We start from the raw sequence: 14632 nt of genomic DNA on the forward strand, positions 1-14632 counted from the left end.
ATTGTATATAAAGAATTAACACCGTGAAACCCCCACAATAGACATCAAATTTTCTAGTAATACATCGAAATCAATCAAATCCGCCCCATTCCTCGTCACTATCCTCCTCATCATCCGACTCAACCTTCCGGGTCCGGAATCCCCACTCGACTAATCGCTCATCCTCCAACGTCTCCTTCGCCCGAGTCCTAACAGGCTTATACGGGCTGTCGGCTCGCAACTTCTCAATAGGTCTCAAGATCAGCTCAATGGGAACATCCCCCTTCGGTTTCCGCACCCCATCAGACCCCTCCTCAAACTCAAGAACCTTCTCCACCTCATCGATCCAGATATCCATAACATGGTACCTCAACCCATCAGGGCCATGAGGCATGGCGACATAATCCTTCTTCTCATCAGTAGGAGGCTGGTCGGGGTCAAAGTTAAGCGGGCAAAGCGGACCCTCTTCTAAGATTGAGATGTACGACTCCAGTTCTGCCCACTTAGTCTCGTCGTTCTGCTCCTCTTCCTCTTCCGCGACAGTCACGCTCTGCTTCTTCCCCTTCGACCGCTTCTTTGACTTTCCGTTCTGTTCAGCCTCCCTCTTCCGCTTCTTGTTGCTGTCCTTGTCCTGCGCGGCCTTTTGTTGCGCACCCTTCAGGAAAATCTCAAACGCAACCCCGACATAGAAACGAATCAGAAGCAGGTACTTGTCCAGTCGCAACCGATCCAGCGAATGGAAGTCTCGGCCAATGGTGATCCAGAATGCGCGCAGGAAGCGATGGACGGCAGAGCGGGGGATAGTCGGGACGAGCGAGTAGGAGAGGTTCCGCGCGAGGGCTTGTTGTGTGAGTGGGCGGTCGGAGTGGTAGAAGCCTAATTGAGTCGTTTGTTAGTTTTCTCGATATACAATTGGTGTATGTAGGCACGGGAGCAGCGCGGGACGTACAGAAAAACAGGCCCTTCCAGAGTTTGAGGAGCTCGATGAGAGAGAGGTCGGTTCTGGAGCGAAGGAAGAGAGTAAGGGAGTCGGTGGCTTTGTCCCGGATTTTCTTGTCTGCGATACAGGTTAGCTTTGGGCTTGGGGTCGCAAAAGTGGAAATATGCGATTGAGGTGGAGTTTGACTGATTTTGGAACATACCGCTAGATGCGAGCTCCCTGACGAAGGGGGTCTTTTGTAGATCTGTCATGGCTGTAGCTTTGTTGTTTGCTGTAAGTCTAACTGATATGCCAAAAACCATCATACAGACATAATCTTTTTTTTTTTTTGATGTTTGCTCTGTTTGCTCTTGTGATATTTGGGCGGAGTGAATATAAGGCTATGATTGGGCGAAGATGCAAGTGCGCCACTTATAGTCCGAGATCCAACTGGGTGGGGAACGTTGATAACTAACCTAACTTACATTTACAGTACGGACTCAGTATAATTTGAGGTATCTCCATTGGTACAGTACTAATACAATTCACGATAAATCGTGAGATCAATGAAGCTGAGCACGCAAGAACAATTAGGCTTTGAGGCTGAAGATATGGGATACTAATACTGGAAAGATAGGTAAAGAGTAACAATATAGGAAAAAAACTAAATTCCTAGAATAGGAAGTGGTGGCTTGATCATATTGTTATCGGGTCACGGGTAGTATCTATAAGACTACATGAATGAGAGTATAAAATCAGCTTTTAATATCCATACCCCCAATCACCCTACTATATATTTGTACGAGCATGCGGTTGTGAAACACAGACTCACAGCTGGAAGCCCAATCGCTTAGGCTTTTTAAGGTCCATAGGCTTCCTCAACTCTCGGCGCCGACAAATCTTCTTCTCTGTCGCATCCGGCAGGTCGCAGCATTCCCTTTCTGTATGACCCCTGGTGGCTCCATTGGTATTGACACAACGACCACTCAGGTTGAGAAGATACAATTCACTAGTGTGGAAATCCTGGGGTTCGCTCCACAGGCGGTTTTTCTGAGGCATTTGGATCTCGATATCAATGACATCACCACTTACTGCGGGACGAATTGAACGCCAGCCTGCGATCTAATTAGCAAACCATCATGCCATCATAAACAGGGTCAGCCAATTTAGGTTGCATTACACTGGTGATGAACTTTGTTACTTACGCAATGCGTGGGCTTCCTTATATGGCATTGTTACGCCCAAATGTTGCTGTCCGTTTTCTCGACTTCTATGCCTGGCTTCAATTGCATTCTACTTACATCATTCTTGTGCATCATTGGTGATCTACAACGTGAACATAAACTCACAGCCACACTGCCCAACACTTGACATCTTGTCTAGTTGATTCATATTTATCACAAGAGTCTGGATTTATGATTAGAGATGACAGAGGAGAAACGCACCGGCAGCAGCCGGTCAAGTTCGATCCAAGAGGATGCGACAGACATGAGACAGCAGTACCGGCGAAGGGGGTCAAAATTCGACGATGCCTCGGTCTTCGAGAGTATTAATCCCGAAAACAGAGCGGAATTGACGCGCATTGCGTCAAACTTCCCCTTGCAACGTCGTGCGACTAGCTCTCAAGAGAGCGAATCTCGTCTCCAACGCAGAGATACGCTTGAGGATATTGGCCTCGACCACCCTTCCCTGGATCCTACCAGTGGTCAATTTGACCAGTATAAATGGACTCGCATGAGACTGAAGCTGATGGATAAGGAAGGCATTCCACGCCCTCCTTCGACTGGAGTCGTATTTCAGAATCTAAATGTGTCTGGGTCAGGCTCCGCGCTGCAATATCAGAGCACCGTGGGATCGATTTTGTTAGAGCCTTTCCGCCCACAGGGATGGCTGAGCTTTGCGAAAAAGTCCCCAGAGAAGCATATCTTGCGCAATTTTGATGGTCTTCTAAAGAGCGGCGAGATGCTGATTGTTCTGGGAAGGCCTGGTAGCGGCTGTTCGACTTTTCTTAAAACATTGTGTGGGCAGCTGCATGGATTAAAGTTTCAGGAAAGCTCTGAGATACAGTACAATGGGGTTTCCATGGAGAAGATGCATAAAGAGTTCAAGGGTGAGGTTCTATACAACCAAGAGGTGGATAAGCATTTCCCTCATTTGACCGTAGGGCAAACGTTGGAATTTGCTGCAGCGGCAAGAACCCCCGAGAATAGGTTACTTGGGCTCAAGCGACAGGAGTTTGCTAAGCACATCACCAAGGTTGCGATGGCTGTATTTGGCCTACTTCATACATACAACACAAAGGGTATTATGTACAAACTAGAAACCTCCTGAGAGTCGAAGTAGCTAATACCGGTACACAGTGGGTGATGATTATATTCGAGGTGTTTCAGGGGGCGAACGAAAGCGAGTTAGGTCAGTATGCCCTGTATATCATGATTGCTAGTGCTCTCCTGACTTGCATACAGTATAGCTGAAATGGCACGTAAGTAATAAGTCGCTCTTACTTTGGTGACTTTGCAATTGACATTATACCAGTTTCTGGTGCACCTATGGGGGCATGGGATAACAGTACCAGAGGTCTGGACTCTGCAAGCGCATTGGAGTTTGTCAAAGCACTGCGGCTATCCTCCAATTTGGTTGGCACTAGTCATGCGGTTGCAATTTATCAGGCCTCACAGGCAATCTATGATGTCTTTGACAAAGCTATCGTTCTATACGAAGGACGAGAGATTTATTTTGGACCATGTGATGAAGCAAGAGACTACTTCACCGGTATGGGCTGGCATTGTCCACCACGCCAAACTACTGGGGATTTCTTGACAGCCGTTACCAACCCGCAGGAGCGTCAAGCACGGGATGGAATGGAGAACAAGGTCCCTCGCACCCCAGATGAATTTGAGAAGTACTGGAAAAGGAGCCCGCAATATGCCGCGCTCCAGAGAGAAATCGATGAGTATCATATGGAGTTCCCAGTGGGAGGAGAAGCGGAGCAAAACTTTGGTGAAATGAAGAGAGTTAAACAGGCAAAGCATGTTCGACCGGAGAGCCCTTATATCATTTCAATTCCAATGCAAATCAAACTCTGCACAATCAGAGCCTATCAGCGGTATTTATCCATTCCTTGATCCTTCCGATACGCTTGTTGCAATCATTTCTATGCTAACCAGCTTAGACTCTGGAATGACAAGCCATCCACACTGACAACGGTCCTCGGGAGAATTTTCATGGCTCTTATAATTGGTTCCATGTACTTCGGGTGAGTGTTTCTATACCATCCTTATTCCTAGTACATTTCTAACCTTCATAGAACACCCACTGCTTCGGCCGGATTCTATAGCAAAGGGGCCGCTCTTTTCTTTGCTGTCTTGTGCGTATGCCCTTGGATATCATATATTGTCATAGTGACCTAAATGATCTTATGAAAAACCCAAATCCCGAACTAACCTCGCTGTTTAGAATGAATGCTCTCATCAGTATCACCGAGATCAACTCTCTCTATGATCAGCGTCCTATAGTTGAGAAGCAAGCATCCTATGCTTTTGTCCACCCTTTCACTGAAGCATTTGGGGGCATCGTAAGCGATATACCAGTGAAGCTGGTCTCAGCCGTGATTTTCAATATCATCTTTTACTTCCTGGCCGGATTGGTAGGTAACGACTAGCCATCCCATATAGAAGTTGCTAATACAAGCCTACAGCGATATGAGCCGTCTCAATTTTTTATTTTCTTCTTATTTACGTTTCTCAGTACACTCGCAATGTCGGGAATCTTTCGGACCCTTGCAGCTGCAACCAAGACCCTTGCGCAAGCTATGGCCATGGCTGGTGTATTAGTTCTCGCCATCGTCATCTATACAGGCTTCGTAATTCCTGTTCCACAGATGCATGACATCCCGTGGTTTAGCTGGATCCGATGGATTAATCCCATCTTCTACACGTTTGAGTCCATGATAGCCAATGAATTCCATGGTCGACAGTTCATATGCTCGCAGTTTGTGCCTGCTTACCCAAGTCTTAGTGGGGACTCCTTCATCTGCTCCGTCAGAGGTGCTGTTGCAGGGGAAAGGACTGTTTCTGGGGACGCTTTCATTGAATCGCAGTATAGGTACACATACACGCACGAATGGAGGAATCTTGGCATTCTGATAGGCTTCTGGATCTTCTTCTCTGTGATCTATCTACTAGCCACGGAGATCAATTCCCAGACTTCTTCAAAGGCTGAGTTCTTGGTGTTTCGACGGGGCCATGTGCCAGCACATATGCGCGACCTTGACAAAACCCAAGGTGACTCTGGATCTACAGAAGTCGCTCAGTCGCATAAGGAGAAGGAAACTGAGAATGCTGCATCCGTTATACCAAAGCAGCGGAGCATATTTACTTGGCGAAATGTGTGCTATGATATCCCTGTGAAAGGGGGACAGCGGCGTCTATTAGACCATGTCTCCGGGTGGGTTAAACCTGGTACACTTACCGCATTGATGGGTGTATCAGGAGCTGGTAAAACGACCTTGCTTGACGTTCTCGCTAAGCGTGTTTCTATCGGCGTCGTGACAGGTGATATGCTAGTAGACGGGAAAACGCTTGACAATAGCTTCCAGAGGAAAACAGGGTATGTGCAGCAGCAAGATCTCCACCTTGCCACAACAACTGTGAGGGAGGCGCTACGGTTCAGTGCACTCCTACGTCAGCCAAAATCAGTCTCGAAGAAGGAGAAGTACGATTATGTCGAGGAAGTTATAGAGATGCTCAATATGCAGGACTTTGCTGGCGCTATTGTTGGGACACCGGGTGAAGGCTTGAATGTTGAGCAGAGGAAGCTTTTGACAATTGGGGTGGAGTTGGCTGCAAAGCCTGAATTGCTGATTTTTCTTGATGAACCAACTAGTGGTCTTGACTCTCAGAGTTCCTGGTCTATTGTAGCCTTCTTGCGGAAGCTCGCAGACCATGGCCAAGCAGTGCTTTCTACGATTCACCAACCGAGTGCGCTTTTGTTTCAGCAGTTTGACCGTCTCTTGTTTCTGGCAAAGGGCGGAAAGACTGTCTATTTTGGAGAAATCGGCGACCAGTCTCGAACTCTACTTGACTATTTTGAAGGAAATGGGGCAAGAGCCTGCGGTTCGGAAGAGAATGTAAGTGTATGCTTTCGTCTTCATTGATAACATACTAACATGGTAAAGCCGGCCGAATATATGCTGGAAATCATCGGAGCCGGCGCCTCTGGTAAAGCCTCAAAGGACTGGTCTGCCGTATGGAATGAAAGCCGCGAATCTAGTGATGTCCAAAAGGAGATTGACCGGATTTATCAAGAGAGAGCTTCGGCATCCAATAGTGATGGCGACACCCGTCACGGAAAACCTGCGGAATACGCCATGCCGTTTATGTACCAGCTGTGGTACGTAACTCATCGTGTCTTCCAACAGTATTGGCGAGAGCCTGCCTACATATGGGCCAAGATCCTTCTTGCTACCCTCTCGTCGCTTTTCATTGGCTTCACATTCTTCAAGCCCAATAGCAGCCAGCAGGGTTTCCAGGACATCTTGTTCAGTGCCTTCATGCTGACTTCCATCTTCTCAACATTGGTACAACAGTATGTGACAGCCTCATTCTCTATGTGTAATTACCAGCTAACACAGATATCAGAATCATGCCAAAATTCGTGGTCCAACGATCCCTATACGAAGTAAGGGAGCGACCATCGAAGGCATACTCGTGGGCAGCGTTCCTTATCGCCAACGTAATAGTTGAGATACCTTACCAGATATTTGCCGGAATAATCTCATGGGCATGCTACTATTATCCTATCTACGGTGCCAACCAGGCATCTCACCGGCAAGGTCTCATGTTACTCTTCGTCATCCAGTTCTACATGTTCACCTCGACATTCGCAACATTTATTATATCCGCACTGCCCGACGCAGAGACAGGAGGTACCATCGCAACATTGCTATTCATCATGGCCACCACCTTCAATGGTGTCATGCAACCACCGAACGCTCTCCCAGGGTTCTGGATCTTCATGTATCGAGTATCCCCTTTAACATACCTAATCGCGGGCATGACAGCAACAGGATTACACGGCCGGGCAATCCGATGTGACACAGCCGAACTAAGCGTCTTCAACCCACCCTCCGGCTCAACCTGTGGCAACTACCTAGCCCCGTATCTCCAGTCTGCACCAGGTCTGCTGTACAACCCCAGCGCAACACAAGGATGCGAGTACTGTCAGCTTCGTAATGCCGACCAATACCTAGCGAGCAGTAACATCTGTAAGTACTTCAACCGGAATCTAGGCCGCAGGCTAACTAGTGGACAGACTACAGTGAGAGGTGGCGAAATTACGGACTGGGCTGGGCTTACATCGGCTTCAATGTCATGGGTACTGTTGCTCTGTATTACCTCTTCCGAGTTAAGCATTATAACCCCACTAGTTTGGTGCGGGGTATTGCGAATGGTGCAAAATTGGTTTGTCGGGTATTTAAGAGACGGTCTGGGACGACGCCTAAAGGTAGGGAGGCTGAGAATGGAAGGTTGGTCTGAACGCATCATGGTGTTTTTCTAAGGAGTGACGATATATATCGCGCTGCATTTGTTTCATAATACTGTTTCATAAATTCATACACACACAAGGTTTAAACTATGTATACTAACGCAACAGAAATGCTATGAATGTATAACATTATTGAAAGAAATGATGAAAGAATGCCGTAGCATCGTCATTTGAGCCACTCTTTGGTGTATGTAGTACATTAGGTGCGTATAGACAAAGGGTGAGTTACAGCAATCCTAGTAAGCTTTTCAGTTGATCTGTAAAACATTAAATACAGGAGTACTACAAGCAGTGAATCAGATAACCTACTGGTTCATAGCCATAGCATCATTGGTCTAGTGGTAGAATTCATCGTTGCCATCGATGAGGCCCGTGTTCGATTCACGGATGATGCACTCACTTTTTGAGTGAACTCTTTTTTTTATATATATTTTTTTAAATCACCCACCTACCTATATCTATATCCAAAACACTTACGGTACTATTACTATAAACTAAACTATAGTCTGTGTACCTGTTAAGCTTCCAATTGATCATCTCGTTATGATCCAGTTATGTAAACCTTTATATATCCACTATTGTTATCTAGGAAGTGGGTACTGTAAGGGACGAGGACTAAATTCATGGTCGAATACCACACGGGCACTCACATTTAAATTAATTAGACTATTCCTATGGAAATAACTGCAGTCAATACATATTGTGATGTTAACATAAGCCGTGGCCAGGAAGGAGGTGGCTATCAGCCAAACCGAACAGCCTGTACAAGCGGTAAATTTGAGCAGGTGTGATAGTGGGACATAGGCGATGGAAAGGACAAAACATGGGGTATTATGCAAATTAAACAATAAACTAGGGGATATCGTAATGGTGATTGTCGTTAAATACTCGAAATGTCTCGCAAAAATGGGTCAATCTCCGATTTGGAATTTTGACTGGGAGGAGTTCCGAGGGATTTGAAGAAATGGAGCAGCGATTAACATGATGGAGATGGCCGTGCGACAACCAATGCGTTGATCACATTACCCTGTTTCCATCCTTGATCGACTAAGGGTAAATGTTCTTTGAGGATTTTGCCCAAGTAGGCGATTTTTACGCGCTGTGTTTTGGGGATCTGGGTGGAAACGTTGCGCGTTAGTTATGAGATATAACATATGTCTCATTTGACATACCTCGGCTTCCTGTTGTAATCTGCGGGCGATATAAGCAACATTCTGCGTTTTGCCGACAGTCACGACCATGTCAGGCCCGCCTCTATCGCTTAGTCGTGCTTTCACGCGGATTAAATCTCGCTCGCTGACCTTGCCCTTCTCATCTCTGCGACGCTCGGCATCGTCTGCAATAAGTTCGTCCCCCGATTCCTCGTCCAATGATAACTTGCCGTCGTCGGTGTCGAAATCATCTTCTGCGAGGTTGGATTTTACCAAGTTCTCTGGATCGCTCACAATGCACTGTGGTAACCTATAGAGGACCCCTTGCTCATCATAGACACCCTGACACAAGTCACCCGTAGGCACCGTGACTCCGGCAGCGTCAATGATGCTCTGAGCCGTAGTGAGATCACCCGTCTGCATGAGCGAGATCGCCGCAGACAGCGCGGCCCAGATCTCAGGTTTACCCGTCACCCGCGTCTCGAAGAACTCCTTGCGCTCCTGATCCAGCTGCGCACGATTCCACAGTCGTCGCTTGCTATACCAGACATGACGGCGGATAGGGGCGTTGAAATTCTCATTTAGGGGGAGATTATCCGGGGAGGAACGAATGACGACACGCGCCGAGTTAGAAGGGATAGCGGTGGCGGCGGTTGAACTCACTCCACGAGAGGACGCTTCCGGACGGCGCTCTTCGGTGGCTGCCTGGGTTGCATATGCGGAGCGGTTGTCACGCGAAGTGGACAAGCAACAACCCTGTAAGGAAGAAAGTCAAAATAGAGCCACTAAAATGGGGTCTTTAAGATGAAGTTGGTTGACGTGGAGGGGGTGCGAATCTGCAAGGATGGTGCTTGTTTCGCTAATGGGAGGGAACCAATCGTCGCACAAGGTGGAAACAGAGAAAGAGCTTAGCATTAGTAGGGAGGACTGTACCATCTTGTAGATATTGAAGACTGGACTCCATTCAGCCAGAAAGCGTAATGCGAAAAGCTCTAAGATTCCCAAGATTCCCTGGTATGGGAACGGAGACGTAGTTGTGGAAGAGTGAAAAAAGGCCGAAGATGAGAACGGAGGTACACCGTTTGGAATGTACTGTTTGTATGTACCTGAGCGGAAATCGTATGACTGACTCTGGGGAATTAATGGCCCACGGTCGAGAACCGTCGCATGACGTATTTGGTATGGACTGATAAGAAGCTGGAATGATAAGCGTCGTGAGTAGGAGATTCGTCTTCTAAACAAGGCGCTGGGAGAAGCTTAGGACAGAAAAGGAGTCCGAAGAGGAGAGGAAGAGAAAGAGGAAGAGGAAGAAGAAGAAGAGGAGAAGGGAGTGCAAAGAATACGATGAATTTTTATAAAAGGAAAATCTGGAGAAGAGGGGAACCGAAATTTTTTTAAAAAAAAAAGATTCAATCTATGATTGAATGAGAGGGGAAAAGGAAGCGTAAGAGGCATACGTATGTATACTATGAATTACTCCGTACTCCGTATATCTTACTTTGAAAAAACCTCACGCTAGGAATTCCCAAAGGATGGTTCGCCGTAAAAAAAAAAAAAAAAAAAAAAAAACCAAAGCTTACCATAACGTGACTGCTTTTATTACCACTGCCCTTTGTAGCCTCTCATCTCTCTTTCTCTCTCCCTTTCTATCTATAATTCAATTGACCCCTGGTTCCGAGAACCTCTCATCCATACTATAGCCAGACCGATGTTTTCTTAGTTGAACGTGAATACGGAGTACTAACTACTAATTAAATGTGGTCTCCACCATCCACGCCGTTGCGGGTTTGGTTCTTAATCTTTGCCATTGTGGAGATCAAATTGTGATTCGTCTTCTACTAACTATGCTTGTCACGCGGATCAGCACTTGAGGTGTTCGTCATCCATCCTTCTAACTCTTTTCCTTTCTTTTTCCCTCTAGACCCTTTTCAAATTACATATTGCTTTACCCCGTACAGATCTTTTCTGTTCCTCTCCTGAAGGAAATCTGACATCATATGCAATAGACCGCAGTGAGAAAAGGAGAATACTAATCTGGTTGCTCAACTCTCATCATCCTCGTCATCACTTCCAAATATCGCCTTGAAAATTTCCTCGCCTGGTCGCTCCGCCTCCAACGCTTCGTTGCGCTCAGGCTCCACTACGATCAGTTTAGGTTTTTCGACAGCGCCACTGCTAGCGCCTGCTTCAAGCAGAAGTTGATCCATAACTTCCTGCGAGACCAATTCCTTAGGCCCAGTAGTCTGATATCCTGCAGACTGGAACCGACCCCCGGACGCGGTTTCTGAAGGTTTGATCGGATCGCTGGAGTCCGATTGCACATGGTCCGGAGGTTTTATATTAAACCGCTTGCACAAAAGACGCGTCGGATAGAACGAAATGTTGCTCCGAGTCATCGGCCCAAACATACCGATCTTCGCGGCCGTTACGGCAGGGTCTTCGGGCTTCTTGGCAGGGTTATGAAGCAACGAATCCGTCGCAGATGATTCCGCCTCATTTGAGGATCCTTTTGGTCCACTGGAGGCAGACGTGAATCGCGACGCCATGGCCCCGGACATCGGCTTGAAGACCTCTGCAGCGCGAGCGAACTCGTGGAGCTCAGCAACCCACTCGTCGGTGCTCGACCCGGAAACCCGATCCGGAAGACTTTCTCGGAGTCCCGCCCGGACTTGAAGAAAAGTTCGATATCGAGATCGCTTATCTGGATCCTCGGAATAAGGCATCCAACCACTGGCCGCTCGGGTCAAAGCCTGAACTGCTACTTGCTTATCCAATTTGGGGACAAGATCCCACAAGTCCTTCCTCTTCTGCGCCTCTGACATTTCGTATCCTTCTGGAGCTTTCTCGCCCAATGCTGGCGGTAGGTCAGTCTTCCCTGTTAGTTTGACGATCCTCTCCCTGGACTCAGGGGTCATCCAATCAAATATAGATTTTCCGGGAAGTTGCGTTTCCCCTAAAAGCGCAGCTCGTGACGTGGGGTCTAAAGAAGAAGCTTTAGCTGCCTCAGCCGTAGAAACGTATTTAGATGCATCTCTGTTTTCTGATGGGGTCTTGCTGCATTTCCAATCTTTAGGAACCTCGGGGGGTGCGTATTTCTTCTCCTGTGCGGAAATCGTTAGGCTGGAGATGCCGTCCGCTAGCACAAACCCATCTAAGGGCAAGCGGCCATCGTGGCATTTTCTGAAACCAGTAGAATTCCTAGCGGCAATTGCCTTCTTGGATATAAATACCGGTTTGTTGTTCAATAGAGGGTTTGATGCCACCTTCGGTTTTACGTCTTCCAGCAACTTTTTCTTCTTTTTTTTGTCTTTCCCAATGACCCGATTATACGAGATCTGAGGCCCTAAGGAATATGGGTCCTCGTCATCTGAACCGGTGTCATTCAGCACACCGACACCAAATGCCCCGCGTCGCGGCTCCTTTGGGGCTGACCGCTTGGAAACACCATGAGTGGTCAGTCGCCGCCCAAAGAATGGATCGGCATCTTCATCAGACTCGCCGCCCCCGGCTTTTTGGGAGCCAAGACGAGACTCGCCTTCAAACCCAAGCCCTTTGTGATCTGTCTTATGTACGAAAGCCACCATGCGTGAATTCTCCGGCGCGAACAAGTATGTCTTGTCAGTGCCTCCGCCACCGTAGGCTGCGTCGTCGTCAAGATGAGCTCTGCGTCGAACCTTGGGACCAACGCCTTGGCCCTCTTTCCAGCCCATCTTTTTCAACAATTTGACCCCCATTGTCTCACCGCCACTTTTGAAAAGGTCCATTAGCCCTCCCCGGCGGCTGGGGTCGACATCCGTGGACCCAAACCCGGAAAATTCATCGGTAGTGTGTAGATTTCGAGATTCTTCAGCCTCCCGGATATCCTCTTCGTCCATGAAGTCTTCTACCCGTTGTTGTCGAGCATCCTTTGCTCGGCTCTGTCGCGAGGAAACAAAAGTCGAGGGAGTCCATCCTTCCTTTGATCCGACGGTGTTGAAGTACCTGAAAGAGGCGACCACCTTTAGTGTGCTGCCCAACACTATCCATGAATCGTGAGCTCACCCGGCACTAAATCCACCGGTGAAGGCACCATGGAGGCGTTTCCTTCCCCGGTCATCTGTCACCTCCTGTTTCCAGATCGGCACATAAGATCCATCGTCGCGGACGCTGGTATCTAGCGGCGGAAGAGGAGTCCCGTAAAAGACATAAGGAGACTCCTGTGCCTGCAGATCAGCCTCAAAGGCTGCGCGAGCCCTTTTGCCGGACATTTGCAGGTTACGCGACGCTAGACTTTGCCGTTAAAAGCAGGTCATTTTGTACTAGTGTGATGACATATCAGTCAACCCAGTCCAGAAGAGCAATCAGACACATACGAGCCCAAGCATACCTAAGTAGAGCAACGCAGTTAATGTGATGCTAAATCCAAGCCCAAGCCCACTACAACGGCGGTAACTTTGGTTGTCGCTGCAACGGCAGAGGTGCATTGACGCCGATGGCACATCAGCTGGAATGCATCATGGGTCTTTCCAGACTATATCATGTGACGAGGCGGTGCTCTTTTACAAACACGCCACATATATGTGGCGGAAGCACGTGTCACGAGGATGTGTTAGACTCTGTAGATGCCGAGTACTAGTGGTACGGTAAGAAGGTACAAATTGAACTTGGTTGGAATGGATGCAACCTAGGCTCTTTCCGAGGGCGAACTCCGTCCCGATCCATCACATTTCTAATGCTTAGTCCGGGTTCCCAGATCACCGTAGTCTGAGACAATGATTCAGTTATCCTTATCAATATTACAAAAGGGGCTTGTGCCCCTAAATACGAGTAGAGTTGCGAATATTTACCTTGCTCTAAGTTGACAAAGAACCCCAGCGGCCCAGTTCGCTCGAGAGGTTCGATGAAGAGACAACAACCTTAATCCTATGCAGTAGGGTAGGTTGAAGAATGACGTTGCGGTATGCACCGTTAGATACCCGAATCTATAGAAATGCTTCATTCTTCAATTCGATTCAGTATTTTGGACCCAAGCTACGTACTCCGTACTCTCTGTTCAATTGGGCTTCGTCCTTACAGACTATGTTTATAATTGTACATACATTCAAGGTCTGGACAGATGTATATATGTATATATATGTAAGCCCAGCCTCATTATAGATCGAAAACCCTGTTTTAATCACAGACAATGCCTCCGTGGTGACGTCAAGCTATTATGTACAGTACATCAGGTTCAAGCAACTCTTTGTACTGGTGCCCGAAGCACCACCACTTTATACCCCCACGTGAATGGTTGAGATATGCACAACGAGTCTTTCAGAATGGACCACACGGATACAGTAAATCGAGATTTCTTTAGTGGCTCACCTGAGTTCACGAGCCTATAAAGATCATTTCTTGCTACAGCAGTCTTGCAGCTAATAAAGAGCTGATGGGATCATCTGGCTGTTCACAGGTACATAGATGTCATACGGACATACCCCATACATACATACATACGCAATACGAGATACTCGTATTAATGCTTCAGTTTCCCCCCCATGATACCTTATCATGGTGAGTTTTAACTTTTTGCTTTTTTAAAAAATTTTGTTGTCCGTACGCAACCGACATTCGGCTAGGCTTTGAATTTCCCCTGCATATTAACATTGCTAGGGATAATCGAAATTATGTTAGGAGAACAAGGTTACGATGTAGTACTGTACATGATAATTTAAGTAACAAAATGGGCCAGTTATAAGTCACCTCCACATGGTGCCCCAATTGGGAAAACAATAGACTATCGCAATATCGATTACCACGTCCACTTTAAACCCGTGGTACTAAACATAGTACAGATGGTACTAACATACCTGAACGGTACCGTTGTGACTGATTTGCGGCCCCCTGGCCCCGTGTCTCTTTCTCCGCAGCCGCATCCATCGTTAAGTCAAACTAACCCACTGCTTGTTTCTCACTACGTATCATCCCACTTGCTTTCTGTTTTTCTCTTTCCTCGTGTTCAGTCTTCCCAGTCCTCCTTTTTTTATTTAGTTCGTCTTTCTTTCTGTTTTGTTTTTGT

General features: G+C 47.3%; 4 protein-coding genes and 1 non-coding gene across 5 annotated transcripts; 2 read left to right on the plus strand and 3 right to left on the minus strand.

Annotated features, from left to right (window-relative positions):
* Positions 1–8: 8 nt before the first annotated feature.
* On the minus strand, positions 9–1177 carry BDV27DRAFT_116720 (ribosomal RNA processing 1 family protein). The gene is made up of 3 exons (XM_032064683.1): positions 1122–1177; positions 929–1036; positions 9–855 (listed from the first exon to the last, which is right to left on the minus strand). The coding sequence occupies exons 1-3, from the start codon at positions 1168–1170 to the stop codon at positions 71–73; spliced, it is 942 nt and encodes a 313-aa protein (XP_031927324.1). The 5' UTR covers positions 1171–1177; the 3' UTR covers positions 9–70.
* Positions 1178–2178: 1001 nt separating this feature from the next.
* On the plus strand, positions 2179–7586 carry BDV27DRAFT_128795 (ABC-2 type transporter-domain-containing protein). Its single transcript, XM_032067058.1, has 11 exons — positions 2179–3200; positions 3259–3310; positions 3364–3380; positions 3434–4004; positions 4071–4154; positions 4206–4265; positions 4355–4544; positions 4596–6026; positions 6075–6484; positions 6538–7163; positions 7211–7586. Exons 1-11 carry the CDS (start codon positions 2324–2326, stop codon positions 7432–7434), a joined length of 4542 nt encoding a protein of 1513 aa, XP_031927325.1. The 5' UTR covers positions 2179–2323; the 3' UTR covers positions 7435–7586.
* A 182-nt stretch (positions 7587–7768) lies between these two features.
* Positions 7769–7839, plus strand: BDV27DRAFT_t118. The gene has a single exon. It is a non-coding gene; the product is annotated as a tRNA-Gly (tRNA).
* A 225-nt stretch (positions 7840–8064) lies between these two features.
* BDV27DRAFT_128797 (ubiquitin domain-containing protein) lies at positions 8065–9932 on the minus strand. Its single transcript, XM_032067059.1, has 3 exons — positions 9529–9932; positions 8617–9351; positions 8065–8558 (listed from the first exon to the last, which is right to left on the minus strand). The coding sequence occupies exons 1-3, from the start codon at positions 9529–9531 to the stop codon at positions 8421–8423; spliced, it is 876 nt and encodes a 291-aa protein (XP_031927326.1). The 5' UTR covers positions 9532–9932; the 3' UTR covers positions 8065–8420.
* Positions 9933–10493: 561 nt separating this feature from the next.
* Positions 10494–13130, minus strand: BDV27DRAFT_116758 (putative G-patch domain protein). The gene is made up of 3 exons (XM_032064684.1): positions 12962–13130; positions 12637–12893; positions 10494–12576 (listed from the first exon to the last, which is right to left on the minus strand). Exons 2-3 carry the CDS (start codon positions 12840–12842, stop codon positions 10638–10640), a joined length of 2145 nt encoding a protein of 714 aa, XP_031927327.1. The 5' UTR covers positions 12843–12893; positions 12962–13130; the 3' UTR covers positions 10494–10637.
* Between the last annotated feature and the right edge of the window lie 1502 nt (positions 13131–14632).

The sequence above is a fragment of the Aspergillus caelatus genome, assembly GCF_009193585.1.
Source record: "Aspergillus caelatus strain CBS 763.97 unplaced genomic scaffold BDV27scaffold_94, whole genome shotgun sequence".
NCBI classification, from domain to species: Eukaryota; Fungi; Ascomycota; class Eurotiomycetes; order Eurotiales; family Aspergillaceae; genus Aspergillus; species Aspergillus caelatus.

Bases quoted from the DNA above. Each gene is read 5' to 3' on its own strand.
- BDV27DRAFT_116720 (XM_032064683.1), bottom strand. From the start codon at position 1,170: ATGACAGATCTACAAAAGACCCCCTTCGTCAGGGAGCTCGCATCTAGC. The intron at 1,037-1,121 runs GTATGTTCCAAA...CCTGTATCGCAG, and splicing joins CAGGGAGCTCGCATCTAGCG to ACAAGAAAATCCGGGACAAA. The intron at 856-928 runs GTACGTCCCGCG...CGACTCAATTAG, and splicing joins CTGGAAGGGCCTGTTTTTCT to GCTTCTACCACTCCGACCGC.
- BDV27DRAFT_128795 (XM_032067058.1), top strand. From the start codon at position 2,324: ATGACAGAGGAGAAACGCACCGGCAGCAGCCGGTCAAGTTCGATCCAA. The intron at 4,005-4,070 runs GTATTTATCCAT...TAACCAGCTTAG, and splicing joins ACAATCAGAGCCTATCAGCG to ACTCTGGAATGACAAGCCAT. The intron at 6,027-6,074 runs GTAAGTGTATGC...AACATGGTAAAG, and splicing joins CCTGCGGTTCGGAAGAGAAT to CCGGCCGAATATATGCTGGA.
- BDV27DRAFT_128797 (XM_032067059.1), bottom strand. The intron at 8,559-8,616 runs GTATGTCAAATG...GTTTCCACCCAG, and splicing joins GATTACAACAGGAAGCCGAG to ATCCCCAAAACACAGCGCGT.
- BDV27DRAFT_116758 (XM_032064684.1), bottom strand. From the start codon at position 12,842: ATGTCCGGCAAAAGGGCTCGCGCAGCCTTTGAGGCTGATCTGCAGGCA. The intron at 12,577-12,636 runs GTGAGCTCACGA...CGCCTCTTTCAG, and splicing joins ACCGGTGGATTTAGTGCCGG to GTACTTCAACACCGTCGGAT.